Source organism: Marmota flaviventris, chromosome 1 (genome assembly GCF_047511675.1).
Source record: "Marmota flaviventris isolate mMarFla1 chromosome 1, mMarFla1.hap1, whole genome shotgun sequence".
NCBI classification, from domain to species: Eukaryota; Metazoa; Chordata; class Mammalia; order Rodentia; family Sciuridae; genus Marmota; species Marmota flaviventris.
In genome coordinates, this window is record NC_092498.1 from 42,617,650 (window position 1) to 42,640,973 (window position 23,324).

A 23,324-nucleotide genomic window follows, 5' to 3' on the forward strand; every position below is an offset into this window, starting at 1 on the left:
TTACCTGTTTTAAAGTTCAGTCAAACACTTACATGTAATAACTTTGACAAGTGCATTTTATCCTGAAGCAACATTCCTAGGTTCTTCCATTACTTTTATTTGTTAAAAGCGTTCAGCTATTGAGATAATATATTTGCTTTACTATAAATTGATAAAAAAAAATCCGTCTTCAATAGTTGAGCAGTTGTCGTATAGAAAAGGTTAAATTTACCATTTGTGCCTACAAAAGACAGAACTAGTACCAGTTATAGATTAGCCAAAGGCAGATTTATGTGCAAAATAAAGAATAACTTACTCATGCACTGAACGGACCAAGAATAGAATGTGTTCCTTTGTGAGGTGCCATTCCTTAAAATGTTGGAGAAGGTCTGAGTGTTGTATTCAGGTTTTCTCTGCTGGGTGGGATACGAAATTAACTGAGCTACAGATCCTTTCCATCTCTGTATTTTATCATCTTATTTCCAACCAGATATCTGACTAGGACTTACTCTGTTTTCTCATCAATAAAATTGAGCTAATGCTTTTATCCTCATTATATCATTAATGGTTCTGAAGATCAAATAAATCTGTATATCCAAGTCCTTGGAAAACTTCTAAGACAGTACTGTAATTGTAAAAATTATTTCTTTTCTTTCAGTGAAAGAATTTATGTGACAACTACATACCAACTGTGTGGCTCTTCTGTGGTATACACACACACACATATGTATGTTATATTACATAAATTATTTTGTATTATACATATTACAAACTATATATATTTATATTACATAAATTATTATCCAGTTTATTTAAGGCTCTTAAAGATTTTTCTTTCTTGTTAATCACCATTCAATTACTTGATTCCCCTATTGTTTAAGTGATACTACCAAAGTTTTAAATTTGGATAATGCCAGCTAGGTAAAATATTATAGAACTTTAAATTAAGTGAAAATTCTGTTTACTTGAATCTTTTCATTCTTCCTCAGCAAGAGTAATCAAGATTGGAGAGGACTGATACCATTCCTATTCTTCTTTAGAAAAATAGCAAAAAGTAGCTATTGATTTTGTAAGATAGAGAGTCATTTCTGACTAGGATATATTGTATTTAAATTGATCATTTAGAATCTTTATATTTTTCTTTTGACTTTTTTTTTTTTTTGCCTAATTCATGCTTGTCACTTTCTTTGAGAATTAACTCAAATCCAATGCCTTACAAAGGCTTTGCTATGATTTGCTCTCCTCCATTCTAAACACACTTCAGTGTGTATAGGAGATTTGGGCTCTATTGTTTAGCCTTGTGCAGAGTCTGACTTATAGAATTTGAGGGTCAGAAAGGCCTCTGCAACCATGCTGCTCAACCTTCATTTCCCGATGAAGAGGATGAAGGCAGCGAGGCCCAGTCAGTGTCTGCACAGCTGGTCAGTCTTTGAGCCAGAATTATGACCCTGGGAAGTTTCCATTAGCTTTTGTTTTGTAGCTGCTTGATTATTTCATGTATGAGTGTTTGGTCTCCCAAGCTGGAAGATGAGCTGTCAGGACCCAGCTTTTTTCCTCATCCAAACATCTTTCCCCATTTCTGTTTCCAGACTAGGCACACTGGAATGTCCACTTGTGAGGCTTTTGGAGGCAGGTTCCAGTGCTGCATGACAACCTTTGCTCAGTACCATTTTTAAAGTGTCTTCAATTTTTATCTTAATATGTAAAACATATTTCTTTTCATCCCATCTATTAGCAGAACTGATTAGTATTATAAATAATTCAGGTTTTGTATTCTCATGGTTGTCCTGACATGGAGACAGAACTAAATAGCTCTATATTAATTAGATGATTAGATAAAATTTCATTTTCTGATTACTTGGAATCCTGTGACAAGGTGATGAGTAGCAAGATATGTATCTGAGTATTTAGTATGCTCTTCTAAGTTTTTTTTTTTCCCCTAAATAGTTGTATAGTGTAAGAGAAGAGCTTGCTTAGAACAGTGTCCTTCAAACCTGGCCATATGCCATGACAACATTACTCTTCCAGCAGCCTACCACCTGAACTGGGACCTGGGAGATTGGGGGAGATTGGGGCCTGTGAATCTGCGTATGCTTAAAGAGTGCTACAGGTGGTTCTGGCTCAGAGCCAAAGTAAAGAACCCTTGGTTAGAAGAAGAGCATTGTTGAGATGATGAAGGTTGCTTTTAAAGAGAAAATTGCTATATTGGGTTGGAGTACCTGTCAGATGCATACAGAAAAAGCTACAAATGGTACAAAAGGTACATGGCTGAAATCGCCTAACTGCCCACAGAGTAGTTGAATTGCAACTACAGATCTCTAGAATGGAATTGATTCGACTAAGACTGTGCCCTCTGTTTCTCGATTCAGAAACGACACAGCAAACCTATGTTGTTACAAGAAATCTGTTGTTAGAAACTGACATTCTATCATCATAATGACTAATGGCTTACCCACCCAGTTAAAAATTATACTAAAGTTGGTTCTGTGTTTGAATATCATGGTTCATCTTATACCTGTTCACCAATTAAATCCTATTCTCTAGTGCATTTCTTCAATGGGTTATGTAAATACCCAACACATAGGGGCTGCCATATAGGTATTACATGAAAATGAATAAAATATTTAAAAAATATTGATAAATGATATGCATACATGAGAAACTCATAGAACAGTCAAGTGCTCACAATGGTTCAGTTTATGCAAATAGAGAATTGGTAAAGGTTAATTTAAGCATTTTACTGGGAACCTTTTCTGAGCTTTGCTTTGGGCTGGGTGCTGTGGATCACAGCAAAAAACAGAGACTAATTTTTGTGCCAAGACATTTAGTTTTCAAAGGAGGCAATGTTGGATAGACAGATCATTATGATGTAATAGTAGTTGCATATAATTTATTATTCTTGAATATCATGAGAAAGAGAATGATAGCTTTTCTTTTCCTTTTTGAAGCGTGTCCTTTCCTCGAAAGGACACTGGGGATCATCTAATTCTAGAATTACTCAGATAAAGAAACTTAAAAAAAAAAAAGTGTGATAAACCATCCTTAAGAAATATTTAGAATGGGAAGAACTTTGTTTCCCCTGTAGTAGGAGGTTTCATAATTGTAAATTCATGTGTATATGGACCACATGGCATTTTCATTTATTCAGTGGCAAGTCGAGAGGGTCTGTGTTCAGCACTCGAATATTGGACAAGATTCAAATATGAGTCAAGTGTGTCTAGAGGCTCTATTCATACCTATTTTCTTTTACTCAGCAATGCTTCATAATGCCTTGGTTTCATGAATTAATTTTAATGGAATTAAACTTGAACAGCTCAAAATTATATAATTAATTTCATTCAGCTTCAATTAAAGTTACTAATTGAATCAAGCCTACTAGCATGACACCTGGCGGCAGTCGGCTACATGACAGTAGCAGGGAGCATATGAGACTCTGCTGAGGAGCTAGTTCATGTGTGCTACTGAGTTTGTGTAAAAATCTCTTTTATTGATAATCTCAGAGAGGCCTTGGGTTGACTGTAGCAGTGGAAGATTTCTGGTGTTGTTTAAAAGAGTAAAGATTTTAATTGAAACTAACACATCTCATGAAGATTACATTTTCCCTATGATAATGCTAAGTAAATGTTACGTAAATCTAGAACATATTGGTTTAGCATGCTTTTAATTTATATTTTACTGCTGTTTGAATATGGTTTCACTTTCTAAAAATACTTAGTATTGAAGACCCTATTTTTTTTTACACAGATCTCAGACTCTGGATTTAGTCCTAAGTTCATGTCCATCTATTTTCATGTGTTGAAATGTGTTTCATGGCAGAACTTTTCAATTGTTGTGAAATCCCTGTGGTACATGAGAAATTTTTGCATGTGCAGAAATTTTTTCCTTCCACTGGAAATGTTAACACGGTTGACTAACAACTTCTGTTTGAGTCTCTTTCCTTTCTTTGCTTCCATGGCTTGACATCATCCTGTTTCTCTAACTTCCTAACTGCATAGTCTGTTCTTGGTACTCTTCTAGTAGAGTCACTCTTTTGGTGAGGTTAATTTGAAAAGGTTAATTTGAAAGGCTTCAGCAATCTAGTTTAGGAAGATGATTGTTTTTAAACTATGCCTTTTGTTTTTCTGGCTTGCAAATTCAAATACCCAGTGATGAACTCATCTGCTAGATTGTAACCTCTCGATGCAGGTCGGGGCTAGGTCTCATAATTCATTGTATTCCCTTCACCTAACACAATGCCTAAATATCTGCTATGTATTGCATATATGTGCACGTGCACGCACACACATAAACACTTATAAATGAATAAATCATTTTTCTAATCTCCAGGTTTCCCCAATGAAATCCATACTAAGAATTTGAGCATATCAAACTCCATCTTTGGTATCTATGCAAACTTCCAGTTACTTTCTCATATTTATCCTTCTTTCCATCTTGTTATTCTATTAATTACGTGCTCACTAACTTCTATATGAACTTTGCTGAGTTTCCCTTACTCTTTTCCCCCTCTTAGATGTATCCATTCTCCAGGGAGTCTTAAGGACACAGTGCACTGGAATCATCTGAGTGAAGTCCATTCTCCTTTAATTGAAAAAGAATTATTGGTCGTGGGGCCCACAGATCTGCTTGAAAAAATAAAAGCTTTCTAAGTTAATTAAAGTGCAGCTGGTATTGAGAACCACTGGTGTGCACAGATTTGTTCATCTTCCTAATATGTGACTTTGCTTAGAAGTTTAACTGGTTACTTAGGCTTTATTTATCTTGTTTTTGAATTAAATACAGATATCTCATCTTGGCCTTTAAATATCTATGTTTCTAATCGAAACTTTGTAGTCTTACCTCCTAACGCCTCCCTGAAAACACCATATAGTTCAGAGAGTCAAAATCTTTGTCCAGGTGTCTGCTTTTAGAGTTTGCCTATGCTGTTCTTTATCCTATCTGGACTTTATGAAACCCTTCTAATTTTTTAAAGACCATCCAACACGCACCCTTTTCTATAACATCTTTATTGATCTCTGTATTCAGTTGAGTTTTTTTTCCTTCTTTTGAAATTCTTTGAGTTCTCTGAACCTTTTCACATTTTACCTTGTGTTATAGGTTGCAGTTTCTTTGACATGTGTTCCTCACAAGACTTTACATTTCCTTACATATTGGCTTTTCCTTGAGAGTTTCTGAACCTGCATATGAACCTCCCATATCCCCAATACCCTTCTTCTCTGAGGATGCCTTATACATGACTTTTCCCCCTAAGTTTTCTACAGGAGGAACTGTGTGCCTCTGTACTCCTCAGTCACTTCTCGCAACTGTAGGCTAACTTTCATCTCCACCATTTATTAGAGTCTCTTCTCCTTTGATGCACCTTACCTGTGTGGACTCACTTTCATCTTTGATCTAACTTCCACATTTTTCTATCATGGCAGATCACTTGCTATGTTAAAATTATTTGTTTTTTTTATAAATTTAATAGATTATTCTTAACTATGAACATCTTTATTATCTGTGAGCAGATAGTAGGTGCTCAATAAATGTTAGTGAATCAGTAAGATGTAGTAGCCAATAGAGGTCTATATCTTTTACTTTTTTAAAATTATGACAGACTTGGAGACATTAATAAAAATCTGTTAACTAAGAAATTAGAGAAAAACATGTAATGTTCAATGATAACAAATGTATATTCTTTTTTTTAATTCAGAAAAATGTAATAAAGACAATATTGAAAAAGATGTAACTCAAGCTACCAATGGCTTCACACATGGAGAGACGCAAGACCAGACCATTTGGGGGACTCCTTCAGGTGGTGAACTTATCAGAAGTAAGTATTCTGTGGAGAAAATTTGAGTTTGGGATATGTCTATGATAATATGGTCTCCATTAAATTTCCCATATAATTCTGCTATGAATCTGTACGTCAGCAAGCAAAGTTTATCAGAAAGTGTTTCCGTTAGTATTTTAAATTGCAGAGCTAAAATGGGCATATAAATAATGCTGTCATTTTTCATTTTTTCTTTAGAAAGGAAGAATTGACTTGTAAATACTGGATTCAGAGGTTTAGTGAAAACTTTATTCCTTCTGGAATCATTTCCACACACTGAAAATCAGACAACCCTAAGTAAATGTGGACTGTGAGACTAAAAAAAGAAAGATGGCGTTGAAGGACAAGTCATATCTTGATAATGCCATGACAGTCCCTGTTTCTGGCCAAATGATTCCCTTTTTTTTTTTTTTTTTGGTACTGGGGATTGAACTCAAAGGCACTTGACCACTGAGCCCCATCCCCAGCCCTATTTTGTATTTTATTTAAAGATAGGGTCTCACTGAATTGCTTAGTGCCTCGCTTTTGCTGAGACTGGCTAGGAACTCATGATCCTCCTGCCTCAGCCTCCCCAGTCGCTAGGATTACAGGCATGAGCCATAAGCCTGGATCCAAACATTTTTTACAATTAATATTCTATCATTATTTGTGTGTTTTGTTTTGATACTCTTGCCCCGAAATCACTCTGTAGAATATATACAGAGGCATTGGTATATTTTTGTTGTACTCTGGGAATGCCCTGAAATGCCACCTTCTTTTGGGTGCTCTTTAGAATGCTGATTCTGTAAGAAGTTCTGTATCCCATCCTTTGGAGCTTATGTTCTGGTCACTGAGTTCTCCCAGGTGGGATGCAGATGAAGTTGCCATGAAATGAGTGATTCTATGTAGCTGTAAAGATCAACATTGTGCCACACTTGGAAGCGCATAGGAGTAAATCTTTTGAAATTCTTATTCATTTCTCTGTCTCAGTTTTTCAAGGTGTACAGGAGAATTCATTTCAGGGAATCATGTACTGTTTTATTTTATGTAAATTATCTGTTTATCCAACTTCATAATATAGAGATTCTTGTGCTGCCCTTTGCCTTTACTCTGAAACTTGGGACATTTCTCTCTTCTCTAGAATGGCTAATGCCTGGCCATAACTGGCAAACAGAATAAAGCAGAAACAACAAATAAGCAAACAAACAAAAAACCCAGAGAGACCAACTTTGCAGAAAACAAACAGTAACACTAAAAATGTCAAAGAAGGGAATTTCCACTTTTCGAACAAAAGCTCTAAAAATGAGTGTATTGGAGTTTAATTTTAGAACTGTTTTGGTTTTTATACACTTTTGTTTGGAGGAGAGAGTAGGAAGGAAGGAAATGAGACTCAGAAATCAGTGAAGAACATGATTTATATAGATTTTTGCAAAGAATCAAATAAACATTATTTCAAATAAACATTTATTCCCAAACATATATTGTTCCCCTTTTATCTAAATATTAATTGTACTGTTGTGAAACCTTACTTTTTGTGAGATACTGCCATATATTATTTGTGATTTTCTAGTAACCAGAGTTGGAACTAGAAGAGGTCTGAGAGACAATTTTAACTTCACTTGTTGGGAAATATGAATTTTTTTTTTTAATCTCTCTTTCTTTCTCTCTTTTTTTGATAGTAACAGATGACAGAATTTTAAGTTTGTGTTTCATTTAATTGATTTGTTTCACTTAATCTCCTTTCTTAGGAAAGGCCCACAATAGGAAAATGTGACTAAGATCTCTTAGAACAAAAATAAAATACAAATAGTGTTGCATAAGGATGTGGAGAATTGTGTTAATGTGTTAAATTTGTTTGTGCTTTTTGGTGAAGCTTGTTTTAGTCACAGAATTCAAACCATTAAAGAGAATGGATTTGGGGCTAGGATGAAACTTGGTGGTAGAATGCTTGCCTGGCAAGCAGGAGGCCCTGGGTTGGACCCCCAGCACTGCAAAAACAAACAAACAAATGAGAAGAGATTGGATTTGAAATGCATTACTCTATTGTCTATACTGATTTAAGTGGACACTGATCAAAAATACTGCAGGAAATAGTTTATTGAGATAATGATGCAATCAGTGCCTTGGGATACTGGAGCATTTGGGAACAAATATTTAGTTTCCCACTAATATGCACTGAAAGAATGTAGAGATAGGGAGATTTATCACCCCCTCTGAGGGGGCTGCTGGGAAAACTGACAGATGAATGGATACACAAAAGATAATGACCAAAGACAGTAATGCCACTTCAGCTGGAAACATGAGCTGGCAAGCATTTCCAAATATTTGTGGGTGACATCTGACTCTGAATTTGAATTACAGATTTCAAAAACTCTCATTTCTGTTATTTCCCCAGTTACACTTTTCTAGAAAAAGGCTATTTTGCTGCATCTATAGGAAAAAAAAAAAGATATCTGGATTTGCAGAGTGGAATATTTTATATCATCTTTAAACCTTACTCTATTCTGGACAGCATTTCAAAGTTTAGTATTATGATAGTGCTTGCTATTCCAACTCCATGACACTGAAGTCTAAGTAGCTGCCTGACTTTCCCTCTTTGGCCTTCCCCACAGAGTCCCTGACCATCTCTGTCTAATTTAATGTCTGCCTTCATTTACCTTGAGGTTAGGGGAGATGTGTGTTTTCTTCTTGCTTCAGCTTCTAGCACATTTTTGAGGCCCAGTAAATCTTTTGTAATAACAATAGGCCCTGGAAAAGGAGACTCTGGCTCAGAGCTCCATGCGGGAGGAGGAGAACATCTGTGGTGAGTCAGGACGGGCTGGCTCCTGTTCCAGGAGTCCTGTGTGGCTCCCTGAGCACCATGGAGGAGGCGGACAGCTGGCTCTCACGGAATTGATGTTAGTGTTCCCACTGTAGTGAGAGGTTGGTTGGATGGAGGGATCATCAGAAAAATGAGGCCGGCTGGGGTGTGGGAACATTTTCAAATGCACAACCCACTCTTTTTGCCAAGCTTCCATGGGACAGCTCAGCTGCTAAGCAAGAAGCAAAGGAGAGTCACTGTTGAATATGACTGCTTTTTCTTTATCTCTTCTGAAGAGTGGTTACCAAGGCTTGGCAACTTACATCTCTGTTGGCCTGGATGCCTGCTGCCTTCTTGGTTGGACATTTAAGGCGTAATTTATAGGGGACTGTTCGCTGTCAGTGTGCTGAAGCTGTTTTTACTTTGCTGAGAATAACTGAGCTCTGGAAAGTCAAGGGAGTGGCTACTTTGGAAATTGCATTCTAATTAAAGGGTGTATTCTCAGGCTTCATAAACGAGATCCAAGCTGAGAATAATTTCCAAATTATTCTGTGAACTTTAACCTTGACCTCTGTAGACCACCTGCTAGCAGCTCATGGTTGGCTCACATTCCACACAAAAGCTTGCACTTTGTCTTCCCTGGTCCTTCTAGAAAATATTGCAGGTGGCAGACCTGGGGTACAGTGGTCTTTTAGGGTTTGGAATTCAAGTTGGTTGCCCCTGAGTTGCTAACTTATTAGAGACAATCCTTTCTGGAAGTAATAAATAAAAGAGAAGAAATCCATATGGAATCAAATGTTTTGAATAAATAGGCCACACACAATATGGTGAGGGAATGTGCCTTGTGATTCTCTTTCTTATGAAATTCAAATTAAAACAGGACAATTCCAGCCACTTAAGTTTGTTAAATTAAAAAAAAAAAATAGTCAAATTAGTTAAGAATTAAAAACACAATGGAGGTTTTGGGAGGAAATTGTATAATTGAAAAATTTCTTTTATGATTTTTCATTCTTTTACAGTTTGAAAGGCTTTCATATTGTGAGAAAATATTTTGGTATGTAATTTAATTTTTGGAATGGAGCTTAAATTTTGAAGTTTTAAAAAAAAACTTCTTTGTATGAGAGAACTAGCTAAGGTTTTGACATTTCCTTTCAGATTAGTATATTAGTATATATGATACTTTACATCATTTGAAGCTGTATCTTGTTTTAACAAACACTCTTCCTCTGACTTGGTAAAATAAACGTTTCAATGAAGTGACACCTCTAATTAATATTAATTTTTCTCTTTAACCCAGAATACGCATAAACTGATAACAGGCAATAGACAACTTTTTATGTCTAGTTAGACTTGAAAGGGAACTGAAGTAACATTTTGATCTCAGTCTTTAGGGGTAGAAAGGACTATGTGTATGCATGCATGTGTACCCGCACACACCTGTGTACCCTCACACACCTGTGTACCCGCACACACCTGTGCACATACTCCAGCATATTTAATATTTTGCTTTAATTTAGGTCAAATTCTACATCCTAATTATTTCCTAGAAAGAGCTTACACTTTTCTTTGTTCCTCTTTATAAAGTGCCTCAGGTCTCTATCTCAGATATTTTCTAGGTCTTTCTGAAAATTCTTATTACTTAACTTTATCCTTGGACATTGCTTTTACATAAATGTCTCCTAATTCTAAATGTCATTACTTAATTCCAGAAATTTTCCTTAGCTTCTCTTCTGAAATAAATTTCCCATTAAACTTATTTTGTTCAGCTAATTCTCTCCTTTGTGATTTTACAGAATTCCCATGATCTGAAGTAAAGTTAGAATGCTCTACTTAAATGGTAATCCCCATTCTGTTTAACCCATTTATTCATTTTGAAGAGTTTTTAGCTCTCATAATAGTAAGCACTTAATTGGCAGTGGAATGCCAGCCGTTCCCTGGTTCACACGTGCCCACTCTCATGGAGCTGCCGTATCCTGTCTTTTCACTCATCCTGCCACTTGAAACCTTCCTCTTGGCATCCTCTGAATTTCCTCTCCACATCAACAGGCTCTGCTATTAGGAACTCCATTATCTCTTTTCCCAGCCTTTGCCAACTCACCGCTGATCACCCTTTACTGAATACTTGGGGGAAGGCGCCCTTTATGTAAAACTCGGAGAAGAAAGCAGATACTCAGGTGTACAATTATATACTTAGAGCATTTCTTGCTTAGATGTTGCAGAAAAAACAGTGAGAGAGGTTCAGATTTAAATTTCTCCCACGGCTTTCTTGTTTAAATGTACATTTCAACAGGCATTTTCTTTAAAATTTACTTTATATAAAAAGGACCATAAGCGGAGTGCATGGGCGCATGCTTGTAATCCCAGCACCTTGGGAGGCTGAGGCAGGAGGATTGTGAGTTCAAAGCCAGCTGCTGCAATTTAGCAAGGCCTTGTTCAAAATAAAAAGTGAAAAGGGCTGAGGATGTGGCTCAGTGGTTAAGCATCCTTGGGCTCAATTTCTCCCCCCACCTCAAAAAAAAAAAAAAAAAAAAAGCCATAAACAAGCTCACAGGTAAGTACTACCCAGCAAAGACTGGTAGATGTGAGTTTCTCAGGTAATCTGGGATATTTTTCTTCTAAGTTTTCATGCTCATTGCTTTTGGGGACAGTTGCAGGAATAAAGCATTCTGACTTTTGCCTTGCTAGTGTCTTTTCCTCCTCTATTTGGCTTTCAGAAAAATTCTTTGTTTTCAAGATGCTGACCATATGCTATAGTTCATATACTTTGATTATTGCTCTAAAAGAGAAATATTTAACTGTCAATTATCCCAAAATCAAAATAAAGGCTTGATTTCAGTTTGGTGGGTAATCAGTGGTCATTGTTAATGGTCTACTGTATTAGTCTCTTGGTCAGTGGCACACATTAGGCTGTGTTCAGGAGCAGATACGAAGTTTCCTGATGGATTCCTCCTCGGGATGCATCAATCCATGCTCACCTGCGTTCTGTCCAAGAACCTGGGGGAACCACCCTCCATCTTTTATTTTGAGCATCCTAAGGTCAGGGGTTGGGTGGCCAGTGGAAACCAGTTTCCAGGTTTAGATCACTATTGTGGTTGGGTAATTTACCCAACTTCCATGAACTCTAATTTCTCATTTTTATTGATTTTTAAATTTTATAATTTATTTATGTACCAAGGATTGAACCCAGTGACACTTAATCACATCCCACCATCCTTTTTAAATATTTTATTGTGAGATAGTGTCTTGCTAATTTGCTTAGGACCTCATTAAGTTGGTCAGGCTGGCTTTGAACTCAGGATCCTCCTGCTCATCCTCCCAAGGTAATGGGATTATTAGATATGGGCCACAATGCCTGGCCTAGTTTTTCATTTTTAAAGTAGAGATGTTAGCACTAATTACCCTATGGTGTCATTTTGAGGATTTTATAAGAAAATGTGTATGGCATGCTTAAGTCACACAGAGCTAAATCAGTAAATACTCAATGAGTTTGTTGGTTTTCATTAATATTATCCTTCAGCTCAGGAATCAATGTTAAGACTTCATTTTTCTTAGTCATCATGGTTCCATTAGACTGCATGCCCAGAAGGGCAGGCGTATGTAGATGAAGGTTTTGCTGAGATCCTTAGTATTTATGTCCACATAAATTAAGCCCACATGTGTTGGGCTCAAGTTGGTTATGAATTTCAGTGGGTTTGAAGTGACAAGAAGTACATAAACCATTTTTTTCATAAAGTGAAAAGAGACATTGCTTAGCACTTATAGAAATTGATGTTTCTACATATACCTCTTTCTCTCTCCTACAAACAAAAGGGTTTTATTTCTTACTTTTTTCTAGATCGTTATAGCACCTGGATAAGTGATTAGAATTGTTTTTCGTGAAGATTGAGAGTACATTTAAAGTGCTTTGTATATCATAAAATGCAATATATTTGTTGTTATTGTTGTAATTATTATTACTATTAATATTATTCTATTACTCGACTCTTCACTCTTATCACATACCATTACATTTGATCTTTAATCTGTATCCTGCTTTTTTTTTTTTCCCTTACATTATTTTCAATTTCTTCCTGATATCACTAAACTCCCTTAATCTTCACTGGGAGAGAATAGATGTTGCTGACGCCCAGGTGGTAGATGAGGAGGATTCATTGAGGGCCCCTAACTTTTTTCTCATTTGCCAGTTCTTCAAGTTTCGGAGAGGAGCAGAATCCTGGGAACTAGCTTAGAAATTATTTAAAAAATGTAACCACTGAAGAAATAAATAATATTCAGTGATCAAGACCACAGATGCTGTGGTCTAGATAATTTTAGTTCTCAGACCTCAGACTTCCTGGATCTGAACACTCTGTGAGCTTATACATAAATTATTTTTGTATGTTTTTATATTGAATTTCTGAGATGAGAATCAAAACATAATTTTGAAAAACTGACTAAAATGTCAATTTCATTGAGATTGAATGCTTACAGTTTACTGATACTGTTGGTGAAACAGTGTTAAATAATACAGCTTAGTTCTCTGCATTCAAAGTTTGCATTCTTGTTGGAGAGACAGGAATTTATCTTGAAATTAGAATGTGTGTCATGAGGGCTCCAGGGGAAGGGCAGGTTGTGTGTTCCCAGGGGAGAAGCACAAATTCTCACATAGAGAGGGGGTAAGAGAGAACTTTCTAGAGGAAGTGATATCTATGATGACCTGAAGGAGGTCAGCCACTGAAGCAGGTTGTGGGAGAAGATGAGTTCAGAGTGTTCCAAAACCTTGCAGATCTAGAGGTAGGAGAGGACATGGCCAGGCTAAGGAAAGCTGAAGTTTTGCTTAAGTTGGTTTAAAAATATGAGATGAGGTGTGGAGAGAGATGAGAGGGCAAGAATTTGTTAAATGGTTAAATGAAGATGGAGGATATTGAAGGAGTAAGGACCTACTTGGGTTTGTGTTTTAATTTGGGTATATTTTAGGAGGATTACTTTTGCAGTTTGGAAAATACTGTGGCAGACTGTTTTGTTGTGTTAATCCAGCTGAGAAAGGAAGGTGGTTTGGACTGGGGTGATGGCAGGTAAGACACAAGAAGGTGGATTTATCTTTTTATGGAGTGGAATCATAAGACATGTAGGTGGGAGAATGACAGGGGCTGGGAATGCAGCCAGGGATTTTAGTTTGGACAAATGACAGACGTGAAAAAAGGATAATGGGGCAAAAGATTTAGGGACTTTGTTCAAAGAGGGCTTGAAATGATAGGCTATAGATAGAAGGGAAAGAAGTAAAGACAAATAAGAAAATACAAAGGGGTTAATAGTCCTTGAAGGTTTTTAGTGTTTAAGAAAAAAAAAAAAAACTAATGGAATAGATGTTGGAACTGAATAGGAAATGTGGAAAGAGAAGATGAAATATGATAATGGAAAATATGAATTTTAGATTTCTGAGGTGGAATAATCTCTGTGGGGTCAAGGCCTGAAGTGTGGTCATGAGTTTGGGTGACCGAATTAGTTACTCCCAAACCAACAGTGCTGGGTTTGGAAGAGGCTTTGGAGACTTGGTACAAGTTGTCCTATGAAACAGGTGGGGAAGCAGAGATCCAGGTGTTTGTTCTAATCAACATTCCAGTAAGTAGCAAAACAGGGGTTTTATCTATTTTGGACATTTCTCCTGAGTCCCTCTTTGAACCTAAATGTTTTTGGTTGTTGCAGCCAGTTGGTTTCTCAGGTTCTTTATAGTTTTTTCCTAAAGTCTGTTTTTAATTTGATATTTTCATACCTGAAGTCCCTGAAATGAGTGAAAAATAATACAAATTATTAGGAGCTGATGGTCTTCAATATTGTAGGACTCTAAGTGATCTTTTTCATCTCTAAGTGATTTTTTTCATCCAGTAAATATATAAACTTAGGATTGGAAAAGATACACCCGAATATATGTGTGTGTGTATGTGTGTGTGTGTGTGCGTGTGTATCTCAAACTGCTTGTGTGTGTTTAGTTTTTGCTTACTGCTAGATTTACATCCATCTCTTTCCAGTGGTTTCCTTCAGGGAGTTATATGAAATTGAATGTGGACATGTGGGTTAAGAGGATTTCCACTATAATAGTCTATGTATTCTCTTCTTCATTGCTGATTTCATTCTCAATGAATTATTTTATTATATTAACAGCAATAACATTTTAAAAAGAAAATTCTCCCCTATAGCTAAATATCAGGGTGAAGGTCCCACCTTCCAAAGCTGCTTTAGAGCCCTGTCACCTGTAGGACATGCATCAATTTACAGGTAGGCCAGGAGATTTGGCTTCCTTCAGGTTCTTCAAAAGGAAGGACCAGTTATAATATTTGGAGGTGGAGAGCAGTGAAAAAGGAGAACATAGGATCTCTTATTCAATAATTATTGTGAATTTCAGTAGAACAGTGTCATGGTATTAAACCCAATGTTGGGCCCTCGTAAGTCCTGGGCTTTTCTGAGACTATACAGGTCACAAGTCAATGAAGATGGGTCTGGCTGGAGGCCTTAAAGAAGTGACAAACATGAAATTATACCATATACTAATTTTATATTTTTTCACAGCAAGTTCCTGAAATTCAGGATGAAGGAATTTTTCTGGGCTTGCACAAATCAGTTGATCTTAGTCAAAGGCATGAGAAATTGTATTGTAAGGAGCAAGTGCCTTGAGCAAGCTATGTAAGGCAGTGGTCTCAGCCTTTCAGCCACAGCCTGGAGAAGGGCTGCTTCCAGCTTTATCCATGACTCAGTATAGAGGGTGAGGGGTGTTTCAGAATAATGGGGATTGGTGGAAGTCCCTCCCTACCCCTCTCAGGAGCTCAGTTTCCTCTGTGCATAGCTAGGAGTCCGTACTGCAATTTGTCCCATGTTTCTTTTAGCTAGTTCTCTATCAAAAGCTGGATTCTTCCCAGGTTTCTTGGGTTCTACAACAAGATACACAAAAGCCAAGGGAAAGCTCTTTTAAAACACTGAGATGATGGTGTCAGAGGGTGAAATTACATTAAGTGAAACATGGAGAGAGTGGGTGGGGAAATTTGTTCTGCTTTGGAACATTATGTAATTAAATACATTTTACATGGTTCTTAAGAACTTGTGAGAACTTGGATTGAAAACATTTAAGAAAAGAAAAAAGATTCCCACCATCTCAAATTGTCATGAATAATTGATTCATGCCAGTGTGATCATAAGACCATACATCTTATATCTGTGGCTGCCCATCATAACTTGTCTTCATGAAAAAGATATGAATGTATCATTTATGTGGAGGCCTGTCTTTGTAGATTATTTTCACAGCATTCCTTCAGAATTACAAAGGTGCTGTCATGAGCACAAAGGTGAGTGACAGCAAACACACCCAACTAATTGTGTGATTAGGAGCAATTATCTTTTTTCTACCATTCCTTGTGAGGTAGGCTCTTGTATTTGCTCTTATATTCTCCCATAACCAGCTAATTTTTTAAAGTCTTATCAGACAAATAACTCTGTAAACAAATATTTACTATCAGAATTATCAAATTAAACTCATATTCTTACATATTTAGGTTTTTAATATTTCAGCAAAATGAAGGTGGCTGAGTTTTGGTTTGGCTCTGCATTTTTTAAAGAAACAGAACAAAGTCTCTCTCTGCTTTACTTAAATGTATAGAATTTACCTTTTAATTCTTAAATAATAAAACCAATTTCTTTTTTAATTACCATTTTTAAAAATTTATTCTAATTAGTCATTCATGATAGTGGAATGCACTTTGACACATCATACATAAATGAAGTATAACTTCTCATTTTTCTGATTGTACATGATGTAGAATCACAACCATCATGCAGTTATATATGCACATAGAGTATTAATGTCCAATTCATTCTACTACCCTACGAAATCCATTTTAAATCACCAAATTTCAAGAATGATGCCCTACTGAAATAAAAATGTATAATCATAAACATCTCCTTTTAAAAAGAGTTTGAATAATACTGACTTTTGCTGTGAAGTCCAAATTGGGCTAACTCAAGCAGATTGAACAATTTAAGGCTATAAAACCTTTATATTTCTATGTATTTAATTTGAGTCTTGTTGTCTAACTGGTCCTTGAACAGTTCATGTAAAGGATTTCCATGTTACGCACTGAAATTCAAGTGGCAGAAGCTTAGTATATCATTAAGTGCCATATGACTATGGCTATCCATATCTTCTGCTCTGTGTCTGGCTCAGCCTGTGTGATCCTCAACTATTATCTTATTTGACCTTCTAGGCCATGATTTTCTAGTATTTGAAAGATCTAGAGCTGCTTCTAATTTCTTTGAAATAATGTCAGTTTTTGACTTCTTTAACTTGATAACCTTATCTATTTCTCTTTAGCATACTTACAAATATGAACACACCATGGACTTCATTATCACCAAAATCTGTTTCCATCTAACATTTTGAAATCAGAAATTTATTATTTTCCCATTTCTCCCTACTCTTTACCTTAAAATTAATTATGCTTACCTGCTATTTCTTTTCTTCTGTAGTATCTCATCTCCTCTTTTACTTTACCTGATTGTTTCTTGGGCAGCTGGAACTTGCAAATGATCTCTTTATTATCCCCTTAAATTCCATGACCCTGTGGCATGTCTGCCAGCCTTATGCTGACACAATCAGTATTCTTACATCAGGTTTTAAGGACTGTGGATCATAGAAGATGTGCGTAATGTCATGGAATGTCTCATATTGAATGCATGTATCATAATTTCAATTGATGTGTATTTGCTTGTCAGTTTCTAGTTAATTTCCATTTTTGATCTGTTTCTGCTGGTTGATTTTCTATATTTTCTGTTTTGTCATGACTCAGATAATATCCTAGTTCAGCACTGGCACATTTTAGGTTTTAGCTAAACACCAGCGCTTATATTCAAACCAGCTCTTATATTTCTGGTCTGCTGAGTGATGCCTTAACCCAATCTTGGTTTGTGTCCTGAAAGGGTTAAATAATTCCTACTAACAAGTTCTTTTGGTATTGATTGATCACTTTTCTCAATTCGTCTAGTAGCCTCTTCTCAGTCCATATTCTTACCATAGAATTTCATGGTAAGTTCTATGGTAAGAATATGTTTCCTGCGTGAGATTCTCCCAGTCTTTCTCCTGACTTTCTCTCTGTTTGTCACACTGGCTTTCTTTTCTTCACTCTGATGCCTTTGGGTTCCTTTCTGCCTTTGGGCTTTTGCACACCAGGTCTTCCTTCTGGCATAATTGTCAGTTCTGAAGCCTTTGGAGACCTCCCCATCTAAAATGGGCTTTCCTATTCAATCCAGCACCCTTTCCTTTTTAGCCACTGCCACATTTGTAATTTATTTGTGCAATTACATGTCTAATGTCTGCTGGCTCTAAGTTACATCCCCAGCAATTAGTATAATTCCAGGAACACAATAAACTTTCAGTGAATGGATGATAGAGTCTAGGAAAAAAACAAATTTTGCTTTTTATCCCACTACTTCCTTTCATGACCTTTTGCCATAGCCAAAATATGTCACCAGCTATTCTCTCTACATGCCTAGTGTTTTCCTTCTCCCTGCATTACCTCCCCATATCTCCACCAGCAAGCAATTCTAATGCGATTGCCCTCTCATCAGGACAGTTTATCTGCATCTCCCCTAAAGGACTCCTTGATTTCAAAATTGCAGTCCATTTGTGCATGACCCTCTTTTCCATCTTTGGACTGAAGACTCATTAAGGGCAGAGTTGGCCTCTCATTCAGTTTCGTAGCCATTGCAGTGTTTAGCCCAGGGCCCTGCACAGAGTTTGTTTCCAGTACTTCTGTGTTAATTGTCAAATAAATGAAAGTCTTTACCTTTGGAGGACATTTAGCTTCTCTGTAGGAGACTGACAGCTTTGAATTAGTTAAACTGTAGTAATTTGTCTTAAAATGTAGATTGACTCTCTTAAAGAGTGAAATTTCTCAGTCTACAGTTCTTGCATATTAAAGGATGTTTTTTATTTGTAATATTAATGTTATTACCACAGCTTTGTACAGTTAATGACTTTCCTTCATTTTGGTGATCTAATTTGGCCTATCAGCAACTTTTGCAGGGAGGGAGGGTAAATATTATTATCTAGAGATAAGACTGATCTCAGAAAAGTCAAGCAGTTGGCGCAGAGGTCTGCGGCTAACATTTTGATTTCTGTTATACAACTTAAACTTTAAAGTCATTCTTTTTTTTTTTTTTTAATTTTTTATTGTTGGCTGTTCAAAACATTACATAGTTCTTGATATATCATATTTCACAATTTGATTCAAGTGGGTTATGAGCTCCCATTTTTACCCCATATACAGATTGCAGAATCACGTCAGTTACACATCCATTGATTTACATATTGCCATACTAGTGTCTGTTGTATTCTGCTGTCTTTCCTATCCTCTACTATCCCCCCTCCCCTCCCCTCCCCTCCCCTCCCCTCTTCTCTCTCTGCCCCCTTTACTGACATTCGTTTGTCCCCCTTGTATTATTTTTCCCCTTCCCCTCACTTCCTCTTGTATGTACTTTTGTATACCTCTGAGGGTCTCCTTCCATTTCCATGCATTTTCCCTTCTCTCTCCCTTTCCCTCCCACCTCTCATCCCTGTTTAATGTTAATCTTCTTCTCATGCTCTTCGACCCTACTCTGTTCTTAGCTACTCTCCTTATATCAAAGAAGACATTAGACATTTGTTTTTTAGGGATTGGCTAGCTTCACTTAGCATAATCTGCTCTAATGCCATCCATTTCCCTGTAAATTCTATGATTTTGTCATTTTTTAATGCAGAGTAATACTCCATTGTGTATAAATGCCACATTTTTTTTATCCATTCATCCATTGAAGGGCATCTAGGTTGGTTCCACAGTCTAGCTATTGTGAATTGTGCTGCTATGAACATCGATGTAGCAGTGTCCCTGTAGCATGCTCTTTTTAGGTCTTTAGGGAATAGACCGAGAAGGGGAATAGCTGGGTCAAATGGTGGCTCCATTCCCAGCTTTCCAAGAAATCTCCATACTGCTTTCCAAATTGGCTGCACCAATTTGCAGTCCCACCAGCAATGTACAAGTGTACCCTTTTCCCCACATCCTCGCCAGCACTTGTTGTTGTTTGACTTCATAATGGCTGCCAATCTAACTGGAGTGAGATGGTATCTTAGGGTGGTTTTGATTTGCATTTCTCTGACTGCTAGAGATGGTGAGCATTTTTTCATGTACTTGTTGATTGACTGTATGTCCTCCTCTGAGAAGTGTCTGTTCAGGTCCTTGGCCCATTTGTTGATTGGGTTGTTTGTTCTCTTATTGTCTAATTTTTTGAGCTCTTTGTATACTCTGGATATTAGGGCTCTATCTGAGGTGTGAGGAGTAAAGATTTGTACCCAGGATGTAGGCTCTCTATTTACCTCTCTTATTGTATCTTTTGCTGAGAAAAAACTTTTTAGTTTGAGTAAGTCCCATTTGTTGATTCTAGTTATTAACTTGAAGAGAGAGATCTCAAATCACTAACATACGGGATGAAAGAGGCAATATCACAACAGACACTTCAGAAATACAGAAGATAATCAAAAATTATTTTGAATCCTTATACTCCAATAAATTAGAAGATAGTGAAGGCATAGATAAATTTCTTAAGTCATATGATCTGCCCAGATTGAGTCAGGAGGATATAGACAACCTAAACAGACCAATATCAATTGAGGAAATAGAAGAAACCATCAAAAGACTACCAACTAAGAAAAGCCCAGGACCGGATGGGTATACAGCAGAGTTTTACAAAACCTTTAAAGAGGAACTAATACCAATACTTTTCAAGCTACTTCGGGAAATAGAAAAAGAGGGAGAACTTCCAAATTCATTCTACGAGGCCAACATCACCCTGATACCTAAACCAGACAAAGACACTTCAAAGAAAGAAAACTACAGACCAATATCTCTAATGAACCTAGATGCAAAAATCCTCAATAAAATTCTGGCCACTCGGATACAAAGGCACATCAGAAAAATTGTGCACCATGATCAAGTAGGATTCATCCCTGGGATGCAAGGCTGGTTCAATATAAGGAAATCAATAAATGTTATTCACCACATCAATAGACTTAAAAATAAGAACCATATGATCATCTCGATAGATGCGGAAAAAGCATTCGACAAAGTACAGCATCCCTTTATGTTCAAAACTCTAGAAAAACTAGGGATAACAGGAACATACCTCAATATTGTAAAAGCAATCTATGCTAAGCCTCAGGCTAGCATCATTCTGAATGGAGAAAAATTGAAGGCATTCCCTCTAAAATCTGGAACAAGACAGGGATGCCCTCTCTCACCACTTCTGTTCAACATAGTTCTCGAAACACTGGCCGGAGCAATTAGACAGACGAAAGAAATTAAAGGCATCAAAATAGGAAAAGAAGAACTTAAATTATCACTATTTGCAGATGACATGATTCTATACCTAGCAGACCCAAAAGGGTCTACAAAGAAACTATTAGAGCTAATAAATGAATTCAGCAAAGTGGCAGGATATAAAATCAACACGCATAAATCAAAGGCATTCCTGTATATCAGCGACAAATCCTCTGAAATGGAAATGAGGACAACCACTCCATTCACAATATCTTCAAAAAAAATAAAATACTTGGGAATCAACCTAACAAAAGAGGTGAAAGACTTATACAATGAAAACTACAGAACCCTAAAGAGAGAAATAGAAGAAGATCTTAGAAGATGGAAAAATATACCCTGTTCATGGATAGGCAGAACTAACATCATCAAAATGGCGATATTACCAAAAGTTCTCTATAGGTTTAATGCAATGCCAATCAAAATCCCAACGGCATTTCTTGTAGAAATAGAGAAAGCAATCATGAAATTCATATGGAAAAATAAAAGACCCAGAATAGCAAAAACAATGCTAAGCAGGAAGTGTGAATCAGGCGGTATAGCGATACCAGACTTCAAACTATATTACAGAGCAATAGTAACAAAAACAGCATGGTACTGGTACCAAAACAGGCGGGTGGACCAATGGTACAGAATAGAGGACACAGAAACCAATCCACAAAACTACAACTATCTTATATTTGATAAAGGGGCTAAAAGCATGCAATGGAGGAAGGATAGCATCTTCAACAAATGGTGCTGGGAAAACTGGAAATCCATATGCAACAAAATGAAACTGAATCCCTTTCTCTCGCCATGCACAAAAGTTAATTCAAAATGGATCAAGGAGCTTGATATCAAATCAGAGACGCGCCGTCTGATAGAAGAGAAAGTTGGCTACCATCTACAGTCGGTGGGGTCGGGCTCCAAATTCCTCAATAAAGTCATTCTTAATGGGATGTGGATCAGAGGGAAGTCTAGGGTGTTGTCATCTTTAGGGTCCACTAGAGATTGCATTAAAATTACTGGGGAAGAGATACAGCTCTTCCTGATTATAAACTTATCCCATGTCTCAAATTCTGGTCTACTTCCCTCATTGAAAATTATTGCTCTGTTTTACCACTCATGTGACTAAATCCTGCCTTTGCAATGGGTCAGGAAAAGATGTTGAAAAAATTGAAATATACTCCTTCAGAATTTCATCTCTGATAAAATGGTGATAAATTCAAGTCAATCCTGGGTTTCATGTAAACTTGACATCTTAGAAAAAGGGCTTCCTTGGTTTCCAGAACTGTCTATTTATTGCCTCTAGAACTTGATCACATTTCATGAGATAGAGAATTTAACACATGCAATTCTTTTTGTGGCATGAAGATAGGTGTTTTTCATCTACAGCAAGAAGAAATTGTGATGACCAGAACTGAAGATACAGGGTGGGACAGGAATATGAATTTATAATTATATCCCTTTGCAGAAAACCATTGGTTCCCCACTCTTCACATTAGCTCAAAAATCCTACTGATATTCGGGACCCACCCCAGACCAATTAATTCAGGATCACTTGGGAATAGAGCTTAGGCATCTATAAGCTCCCAAGTTAATTCCAGTGTAGGTACAGCACAAGCACAGACTGGGAACCATTAAGGTTTTCTATTGAATACACTACCCTAGAACAGACAATTTGTAGAATAATCTGAATGTTGGTTACCTCATTTAAACATTTGAAGGCCCTTTTTTGTTTTTTTGAAAGTAGTTTTGTGTAGATATGCTAGACACCCCATAGGAACTGCTAGGTGTGGCTGCCTGTCTGGGAGAGCCCACACAGTGGCCTCTTGTTTTAGTCTTTAGCGCTTTGACAAAGCTGTTTTCTCAAGAGATGTTAACATTGTTCAGATGTGTTTCTTACTTTTAGTTTCACTATGCAGCACTTTAATCTAATTTTTATGATATTGGAAAGGAACAATTTAATTTGCACGTGTTTCCTGGTTAAATGGCACAATGAAAGGATTCAGAATCTTTTAGATATAGTCATAAGGAATTATTTGATTATCTTAGGATTCTTGATGTATTAAACTAAAATCAAAGTTTATCTTATATATGAGTACAGTTTTTAAGGATGAAAACTATTCCATCTATTTTTCTGAAGAATTACACATACCTGCTTCTTTCATCTTCCTTTGATACTCTGTCTTGAATTGCAGTAAGCTTTCTCTTTCAGTTAAAAATTTCTGGAATAAGCGTCCTTTTTATCAAGTGTGTGTAGGTATACTGGAAAGAATATCTCCCTAACTATTATAGCTGGAGTTTATTCTTGGAGTAAAGCAAAGTCTCTTATAATAGAGATACAGTTTACCTAAGAGTCATATTAATAAGTAAAAAAAAAGATCAGCTTTTTGAATAATATATG

The 23,324-nt window shown here is 36.6% G+C and overlaps 1 protein-coding gene across 3 annotated transcripts in view; it reads left to right on the forward strand.

Annotated features, from left to right (window-relative positions):
- Mdfic (MyoD family inhibitor domain containing) overlaps nucleotides 1–23,324 on the forward strand; it is an 88,598-nt gene that overhangs the window by 13,378 nt on the left and 51,896 nt on the right. For all 3 annotated transcript variants that reach the window (XM_027926499.2, XM_071612721.1, XM_071612715.1), the window contains one exon: nucleotides 5,669–5,788. In XM_027926499.2, coding sequence (XP_027782300.2) covers nucleotides 5,669–5,788 — 120 coding nt within the window. The remainder of the gene's footprint in view (nucleotides 1–5,668; nucleotides 5,789–23,324) is intronic.